The sequence below is a fragment of the Notothenia rossii genome, assembly GCF_949606895.1.
Source record: "Notothenia rossii genome assembly, chromosome: 7".
Classification (NCBI taxonomy): domain Eukaryota; kingdom Metazoa; phylum Chordata; class Actinopteri; order Perciformes; family Nototheniidae; genus Notothenia; species Notothenia rossii.
Window position 1 is genome coordinate 52,307,342 of NC_136905.1, and position 9,837 is coordinate 52,317,178.

The 9,837-nt window shown below is 43.0% G+C and overlaps 2 protein-coding genes across 2 annotated transcripts in view; both read left to right on the top strand.

The window, feature by feature from the left end:
* ankrd6a (ankyrin repeat domain 6a) overlaps positions 1–5,239 on the top strand; it is a gene marked incomplete at its 5' end in the record, with an annotated part of 92,170 nt that extends 86,931 nt beyond the window's left edge. Inside the window, one exon of the mRNA XM_079692802.1 lies at positions 2,665–5,239. Within this exon, the coding sequence (XP_079548928.1) occupies positions 2,665–2,850 (186 nt within the window). The 3' untranslated portion in view covers positions 2,851–5,239. The remainder of the gene's footprint in view (positions 1–2,664) is intronic.
* A 1,432-nt stretch (positions 5,240–6,671) lies between these two features.
* LOC307046409 (gap junction Cx32.7 protein-like) lies at positions 6,672–9,837 on the top strand (the record flags this gene model as incomplete). Its single annotated transcript, XM_079692803.1, has 3 exons — positions 6,672–6,832; positions 7,629–7,791; positions 8,332–9,837. Exon 3 carries the CDS (start codon positions 8,371–8,373, stop codon positions 9,835–9,837), a length of 1,467 nt encoding a protein of 488 aa, XP_079548929.1. The 5' UTR covers positions 6,672–6,832; positions 7,629–7,791; positions 8,332–8,370.

Genomic DNA, 9,837 nt, shown 5'->3' on the forward strand with positions numbered 1-9,837 from the left:
TTCTTTTGAACGATTGAACTTTTTATCGTTCAATCGTTGGTCTGCACTCACTGCCTGCCAAAATCCACTCGCCTTTTAAAAAACCTTGATTTTGTTCCCCAAAAGTATTCTGTGAAGACCGCCCCCTACTCTGATTGGTAGGTTTCAGCACGAGGAGTGAGATGGGGCGAATCTTAAGGGAATACGCGCGAGAGAGAAGTCATAACAAGTGCTACAGGACAGGTAGACAATGTAATTTTCGGGTGGAAAATGAGCCAAACGCGAAAACGCAGCATCATTTGGATGCACTTCAACCAAAACCCAGGCAGCAAGCGCACCATTTGTAAAGGCAAAATATCCTTTAAAGCAGGGTCAACAAATAATCTCCATCGCCACTTAAAAACACAGTGTCTAATATTAAGAGTTGCGTGAATTTCATTCAAGGCAAGGAAACTTTATTTACTTAGTAGTACATTCACTGACATGAATGACATGGATATAGCGCCACCTTGTGTCATGTTTACAAAGCAGATTATTGACATTAGGGCCCATTCCCAAACCGCCCCATACACCCTACCCCTACACCCTACCCCTCCGTTTGTGCGTTCACACGGAGGGTCCGCCATATTGAGGGCTGTTCCAAAGCAACGAGTGTGGAACGGTGTGGAGGGGGAGTGGGCTATCAAGCCCTCAAACAGCGAGTCTGCAGCGGTGCTGACTTGAGACCAGTCTCTACCTGACCGGAGTCACGCTGTGTGTGTCCGTCAGGAAACACGCTGTTTACAAGTAGTTCCAGCAATAAACTGATAAACTGCGATGTTAACAACCTCATGATAACCTCATATGTTTTAGCTTAGGATCATACCTGTGTTTAGTCTAGAAAAAGGTAAATGTGTGCATTTTATTATAAAGTTGTGTATATTTACAGACTGTTGCAAAAACTAAGAAGCTTATAAACATCAGGTTTAAAACTAAAAGAGCTTTACAAAAAAGTAACACAATGAAAGATTATTTGAGTTATTAATTTACATTTTTTGTCTAAGAGATGCTGATTTGAAACCGTTGTTACATACAGTTACGGCATTTCCTGTTTCTGCCGGAGAGAGGGGAGCGTGTCCCAAAGCTTGCTGCTGTATTTACTCCCTCCATCTGACAGGAGGGAGCCTCGTTGAGCTGCGAGTGTAGCTACAGACGGAGTTCACTCCGTCACGGAGGAGTAGGTTCGAGGGAGGGGTTTGGGATTGGGCCTAAATCTGGCAATACAGTCAATCATTATCCTGGTGATTATTCGCAGATAAACCTAGTAACCCCGCCCCCTCTAAAAAAACTGCTCTTTTGAACGGCTCTTTGAAAGGAACGGAGCCATAAGATCCGGCTCCCTTTGAAGAGCCATAATTCCCATCACTATCATGCAGGCTCCAAAGGGGCGTGGCCAGCAACAGCTCGGAAACATTTAAAGAGCCAGACCCAGAATCAGCACTTCTCTATCAGGGCTGAAATAGAGGGTTATGAGCAGGGCTGCACATAACTGGTGCGCAGGTGTGCATGCGCATATTTCCAAGGCACTCCTTTATAATTATTATAAGTTACATTAATTTGTTATTGGCTATGGTAGGTTATTGGTTATGTTCACATACTTATTTGATTACATCCACTTGTCTAAGATGACAAGAGACTTTCGACCCAAAACCAGCTGTTGACTTGTGGATGCAAGAAGCTAATCGCAGACTCAACCAGAGAGAAAGTAGTAGGCCTACATCATCAGCTACCATGTCTGGCAGAAAGGAAGACAGTGAGGAGAGCAGTGAGGAGAACAGTCAGGAGGGTAGTGATGACAGCTTGTAGGATTACTTTGTCGTGCTAATGTTTTCTTGTGATCACCTCTGCATGTGTGTTCTGTGTTCACCTCTGCATGTGTGTTCAGTGCCGTGTGTCTGGCAAATAAAGTCAAGACCCCTCAAAAGTTACGGTTTATTTCATTTTAAGGATGAGCACCAAGCAACATCTCCAGGTGCTCCTTTGAGAACCAGGGCAAAAAAGTGATGTGCACCCCTGGTTATGAGGCTACAATGGGTCATCTGTTTGGTATTTTGAGCAAAGCTATTCATAGACATTATTTATATATCGGAGACCTATCATATATGCCTAAAAATAGTATAATAGGAGACCTTTAATAAACACTAAAAAACAAACAAATGTATACCTTTTTTTAATATCGTGCTTTGTTTACCTGAGGAATCTTGGCTGGACTTGCAACTTCCGTTACAAAGCCGAGAATTGCCCAGTGTTTCACAATCCATGTTTTGACAATTCAGGTAACCATAGTGCACTGCATTTTGCATTTCTTCAAATTGGGGCACACTTTTGCAAACAAAAAAAGCAAATATAAGTAGAGAAGTACACAAATTGAAAAACAGCACAGCTCTGCACTTTGCCGAACAAAGAGTGGGTGATTTGGGAAAAGGACAATAGTCAAGAAGGCCCAAGCAGGGCGGGGGATGTGCGAAGCTAGGTCATTTAACTGATATCAGTATTTTCATAGCATTCTCAGAAAAAATATATATTACTATTTCCCAAAATGACAAACTATCTACGTTTTTCGAAGTCACCTGAGCAAAACAATTCAGAATTCACCCTGATCCTGAACCTAGAACCACTTTAAGCGTGTTGTTGTGTTCCTGTCAGGTGACTCAGCGGTTCTTTGAGACTGTGTCGGTTCAGTTGGAGCGCTGGTACGAGAGGAAGGTGGCGCAGGTGGAGCAGCAGACGGAGCTCTCAGCTCGGCAGGACAAGAGGGAGCTGCTGCAGAGAATAAACGCCCTGGAGGAGGAGCTAGAGAGGCTGAAGACCAACGAGAACGCAGACAGCTGATACTGACCAATGGATGATTGGATGAACTGCTGTACTTTGGTTGAACATAGAAAAACCCAGCTACAACTTCAACAGGAAAAATAGAAAATAGAAAATACATAATGTATAAGGTTGATGTAAATAATAAGTAAATAGATCCAAGGATTTATACTGTATACAACTAACTGATAAAAGTACAAAAGGAGGCTTTTGACTCACTGTCCAATTGCCATCCATGCTTTTGAGTCAAGCTCACTCATGAATGTGTTTTAGTAAGACTTTGAGTTTCACTGCTAGCTGGATGGCAGATGTAATGTTTTTCATATTTATGTATAGTTTAGTCAAGTTTGTTTACCCCTATAGTTCTTTATCATAATACTTCAATGCAAGTTGCATAAGGTTGGAGACCACACATGAACAGAACATACAACTATATGCACAATTTAGTCTGAGGCCCTTTAAGAACAAGAGTATGTTATTTCATAGTTTATCCAGATGTACATGATGATGATACATTCCATTCAGTCATGTTTCCATTATTCATTTGGAATACAAAAAAAGGCCACATTATACCGATGCGAATATTTGCTTCGCTCTTATCGCATCGCTCTAAACGCTCGAGTTTCACCACGGCTGTCAGCTGTGTTTACTCGCTACATTCAAACAAGATGCGCTGGCTTGGGGGTTACAACTACAACAAGATGAACATATTTGACCGTGATTTAATTGTAATACACGTTTCTAAATGATGCCGAAGTAACAACATACTGATACCGGTTAGTAAAAACCATGAATTAATGCTTTGACAAGTATGCAGACAAGACGGCAGGCGAAAACCTTTTAAAATGCGTGTTTTCTGAATGGAGATCGGATCGATCAGGCTAAGCTAACGTTATGCTCCGTATATATACTGGCCGTAATATTACCTTTTATTGAAACAGCTAAATAACTTTTATCTGTGAAATGTGCTTCAAACATTATTTATTATTATGTGGATACGTCTTACCTTTTGTTTCGGTCCATGTGTTGTCATTGCTCCACCGTTCTCCGTTTTCATGCTTCCTGTATCTTTCAACTGTCTAAATAATGTAAAATTCCTTTGCATTATACGTAAATAAAGATTGTTGGATCAAGGTTTGATGTCACACACAGTAATTCCATTAAGGAGGGAATTTAATGTACAACAACAAAGCGTAGCATTAGTTTGGTACATAAAATCTACATTTCTCTTGAAGTAAAAAGTAAATTTCCCCTCTGAATGAGTATAATTAAAGTATGAGGTACCATTAAATACTAAATATTCATAGTGACATTACACTGTTACTTGCTAGGTACATGGAATGCTGCAGTGATTATGTACTATATGTTTGTAGGTCGACCCCAAGGTCAGCTCCCTCAACAAGAACCAATGGGATTTTTCCATTGGGTTTCAGAATATTGCAAAAAATAAGATGTGTATTATACTTATACGTTTTAAATGCAATGGCCAGAAGTAAATAGCTAACTTTAGGCTATACACCAACTAGCATGGCTGCACTTTACTTACGCTAAGCTAAAGGCGGCTAATTTCCGGCTTGATTACAGTAGGTATACATTCTCTTTCAACCACTTGTTAGCAACCATCTTTACATGTAAATCTTCACCAGTAGGGTATTTATTAAATTATGTTGTAGAACAAAACTTGAAAATCTGTAAGTTTGTGTTATCTGCAGTCCCTATTTTCAGAATCGAACCAAAAAATAATTTAAAAAACATTGAAAGGTAAAGGTGCTAAAATGCTAACTCATTTCCTGGTTAAGGACTCATTCCTGGAGTATTCTATTGTTATCACTAATTCAAGACAAACTTGTGGATGAGTTGTGATGTCTGTCAACAAACAGGACAAAGTCCCGCCCTCGCCGCTCAGCTGTCAGTCAGGCGTGTGGGCGGGTCCTGATGGAGCGGAGGCTGGTTGTGTAATCCAATGATCCTGGGGTGACATTTGGCCTCAGCGACCACAGCCGCAGCTTCTGAGGGGAAAAATCAAATCAATGCTGCATTGACTGTCAGAGCGCGATGGAAACGTAATTAAAGGCCCTGCAGGCACAACTGGTCATTTTATGCAGCCAAGCACAGCGCTCTCAAATCAAGCCAGTAATATGTACCATTGCTTTACTCTGTGCACCGAGGGGAAGGGGGGGTCTGTGGGCCTCCCTGACTAGCATAGTGCCAGCATTCAATATGCTGCAGACAACATGGTATTTCATCATTGTCATTTTAGCATACACAACTGCATTCTTGTATACTGAGATCATTCATATGCTGTGGAAAAGTCAATATAATTGATATACTGTACATTGCAAAGCGTGGAGATTGCAGAATAAATCTTCCGCTTTGAGTGAAAAGTTACAAATAATAGTCCTTCATTAAATGCAGCATTAGGGACCTATAGTTTGGCTTTGTTTGGGAAGTGTAAAACTAGAATAAAAAAAAAAAAGTGATTTGTCTCTATTTTGATTCTGCACTCTATCATTAGTTTCTATTGACACAGGATCAAATGACTATGTGATTTAACATTGGATTGAAACCTGCTATGGCTGGTATTTAATACTAAAACCGTAAGTAAAGACAACATGTTAAATATTTCAACATTATATTTCAGAAAATCTTTTGTTTTGGTTATCGGACCATAATTAAATATAATCATTGAAACAAATAAAAACGTTTTTAAAATGTTGTATTAAGGGAGATTTGCATGTAAAAACCTCTTAGAAATAGTTATAGTTATTAAGCTAAACAACTGTGTCTTACAGCTCTACTGATATAATTCCTCAACCTAGTAAAGGCCTCCAGACAGTTTATGTGGAGGGACGTAGGTTTATTTTTTCTGATTGTTTTCATGTGGAGCAGTCCCAAAGGGAAAACCATGAGAAGAACCACGAGAAGGCGCAGCCCCCCCTCTGAGGAGCACAACACATGTTCTGATTAACATTTCCATTCTGGCAGAGCACAGCTTTAGCCACTGCTCCTAGTACTAGACTCCTGGTACTAGGATGGGTTAAAAGCAGAGGCCACATGTCACTGTGTGTGCTGTGTGCTCTGCATGGGTGACCATTAAAGAGGGTTTCATCCTTCCCATTCTATTCTATTCTAGTGGCAGAATCCAGGTAAATTAGAGACTGGATAGTAGGCGGGGCTGAAAGGTTCTGAACGAATGTCACCATTCATGTCTACTTTAAGGGGTCCAAAACACTACAGGTGGTCCAGGTTACCTCCAGGTATTTAGTTGTTCTGGTACACTCCGGAAAGAGAAGCAGAGGAATTGTTCTGTGTCTAATTGTTCCATATAAAAAGACATCTTACTCTTCAGTACATGTCTGGTAATTATTTCTTTACGTTATATTACATGGCATTTGGCTAACAATTTGATCCAAAGTGACTTACATACATACATTTTGTTATCACATGAACACTTTCACAATGTCCCTACACATACTTTGTTGGATTAAATCAACATAGCATGGAGGCCAGGCAGTCATATAGCATGTATATGCACATCTACATTTAGAACTGTGTGCAGAGTAGCCAGAAGGATCTGATCCATTATAAAGACACACCGGTTGACAAAGTTTCATTTGTATGTGGAGTGCAGGCCCAGTGAGGAACACCAGCCATAAACATCTCTCTGTCAGAGAGGATATTGATGGTACTGGTTGGAGTTGGCACTGCTGGCGTGGGAGAGCGGAGGGGGGTAGGGGACATTGTCCCGTCAGAAGCCGATCAATGGTCACATCCTGTGAACCCTGCATGTAACACGGGAGAGGGCTCGCAGCACCCAGCCAGCATACGCAGGAGACAAAGACCAGCAGGGCAGAGGGATGTGGACTGGAGTCTGGGACCGCGACAAGAGGAACACCAAACACCTCCATGCGGTAGCCATACTGACACATGCAATTCCTGGGATGCTATTATAAACATGACGACGTGCACCAGGAGGCCGAGAGGGAACCCAAACCACTGATATGTAAGTGATGCTGAAGTCAATTCATTAATAGAGTCGTTTGATGTAAAGTAATGCAAGACATTGGTCAGTAAACATCATGTAAACAGTTTCTGAGATGGCCCAAATTGGCACCTGTACATTATTTTGAGTATTAATGTTATTGATGGTACTGGATTATTGACCTGACAGAAAACCGCACTAAGCTCGGTGTATTTCATTTGCACACTCATTGAAGGGTCAATCCACCACGACATCTGACGTGTAAGTTATTTTTAGGGCTGCAGTTACATTTTAAGCTGTGTAAAATGTTTATATCCTCATGTGTTGCAGACATAATGCACAGAAATTGGACACTGGTAATTGCAAGGACATACTTCACATGAGTATGACTACTCTAATGAATTTCTCAAACGTCTTGATCCTATGTTAAAACATGGTGGTTGAAGTTTCAAACACACCTAATCTCAATAAGACAATCTTTGGAGACATGAAGTAATGTTCCATTTGAATGTTGAAACAAACGCTGCAGTTCTACAAACTGGAGTCTAATGTAGACCCTAAATGCAAATCAAACCTTTGCTTGATTATTTCAAATAAAACTTAAATATGTAACCACTAATTCTCAGCAAACGCTATCTTTTGATGCTTCAAAGTCTCCATTTCCGTTAAGAGTGATATTTGTTTACATGGTGTTTTATTCCATAACATTGTTCATAGGATATAGTTGTTACAGGCAGTTCATACGTAACACATAGAGTCACAGTGCCAGGCCATTGACTTTCTGCTTCTCTTTGGTCTGGGGCTCTTTTTTGCGTAGGCTGTGCGACACATGATTGACAGTTATCTCCTTCAGTCAGAGATCAGCATGAGCCCGGCTTCAGCGGATTGGACGTACACTCCACTTGCTCTCTCATTGGAGCTGCTGTTGTGATGTTTGGAAGTTTCAAGGGGAGCTACATCATCTTCTAAACACTGGTCCAGTATGTATCTCAATATATTCTCAGTGTAAAAGTTTTGATTCTGTTGATATGACAATTTTCTTTATTGTCAACAAATCCCATGTGCACATTCAAACTAACAATTCCTAATGTTTCATTCACAATAAACAACTGGTTTTTGGATTTACTTAGCATTTAAAAATAAACAATGTATTTGTGAGTTCTTTCAGTCGTCCTTTTTTGAGTTGGAACCAATGAACTTTAGGAACAGTAGTCGTGCATACACAGTTTTACATCTAAAGGAAGCCAAAGGAAATTGGGATAAACTGTCACCTTTTTACATGTCCGATTATCTGACTGCTTCTGTTTCCTGCCCCATTGGATTTGTTTTAGGAGAGGTTGCTATGTCCCAAGATTTCAGTAATCCTTTTAGCAGCACACCTTTATCAATACCATGAGAGAGCTGATGGCCCAAGACACAAAAATAAAACTTGTAACCCGTCTTTTTCTCTAGAATTTCCCCTCAGCCTTGTAAGTAGCTCTGCTTTGTGAGGCTGATGTGTTCTGGTATTGTCTCCACAGTTTGAGGACATGTGGCAGTGAAGAGGTGAGAAGCAGACCATGGGTGACTGGAACCTGCTGGGCAGCATCCTAGAAGAGGTCCACATTCATTCCACCATCGTGGGCAAGATCTGGCTCACCATCCTCTTCATCTTCCGCATGCTGATCCTGGGGGCCGCTGCCGAGGACGTTTGGGACGACGAGCAGTCCGAGTTTGTCTGCAACACGGACCAGCCGGGCTGCAAGGCGGTCTGCTACGACCGGGCCTTCCCCATCTCCCACATCCGATTCTGGGTCCTGCAGGTCATCTTTGTCTCTGCGCCCTCGCTGGTCTACATGGGCCATGCCCTCTACTGCATCCGATCGCTTGAGAAGGAGCGGCACCGCAGGAAGGCCCAGCTGAAGGAGGACCTGGAAGAATTTGAGCTGGATTCGGAGGAACATAGGCGTCTGGAGAGGGAGCTGAGGAAGCTGGACGAGCAGAAGAGGGTGAAGAAGGCTCCTCTCAGAGGCTCTCTGCTGAGAACCTACATCATCCATATCCTAACACGCTCTATGGTGGAGGTGTGCTTCATCCTGGGCCAGTATGTACTCTATGGTGTCCAACTGGAGCCCCTCTATAGGTGCGAGAGGCTGCCGTGCCCTAACAGCGTGGACTGTTACATCTCCAGGCCCACGGAGAAGACCATCTTCATGGTCTTCATGATCGCCATTGCTGGTGTGTCACTTTTCCTCAACCTTCTGGAAATATCCCACCTGGGCATCAGGAAAATCAAACAGACACTGTTTGGAGAGAGGTACACGGAGGAAGACAGTTTTATTTACAGGTCCAAGAAGAAGGCGTCTTTACCGCACCTGTGTGTGACGAGTAATGCGTCGCCTCACAACGGGCCCCTGACTCAGACCTTCAAAGTGATTCCAGAGGCCGACATGAAGCCTCCTTACTACAACAGTGGGCTCAAAGCCAACCACGACACCACGAGACACAACAGCCTGGCCTATGTGGGACACACTCAGACCAACTATATCTGTCCCCAACCCAGGATGCCACCAAGGTCTGGCCAGAACTGTGCAGCCCCTCAAACCCATGAGGGTAAAGAGGTCCACATGGCTATGGTGGATCACAATCCAGCCTGGGCTTCTGCTGGAACCATGGTGGAGGGGAGTGTAACAGGCCTCCTCGGGGACCCTTGTGAGGGAGAACAGACTCACCCCAGACACCTGGAGGCTCTGCTGTCCTCTAGCACCTTTAGGCCCAGCGCCATCAGAGACCTGGACGGGGACAATCGAAGGGAGTCTATGGCGAGCGAGGGGCTGATCCACAACCCGAGGAAGACCAGCTTCATGATCAGGCCTCCGTCCGAGAGCCTGTCCTCCATCAGTGGCTCCACCAGCCAGTCCTTACATTCCTCAGAGGAGTCCGATGAGCTGGGCTCCCTGCAGGGGGACATGCCCATGATGCCGCCTGCCGGAGGCCGGAGGATGTCAATGGCAAGTAAAGAGCAGAGTTTCTCGTGTCTCATTTAA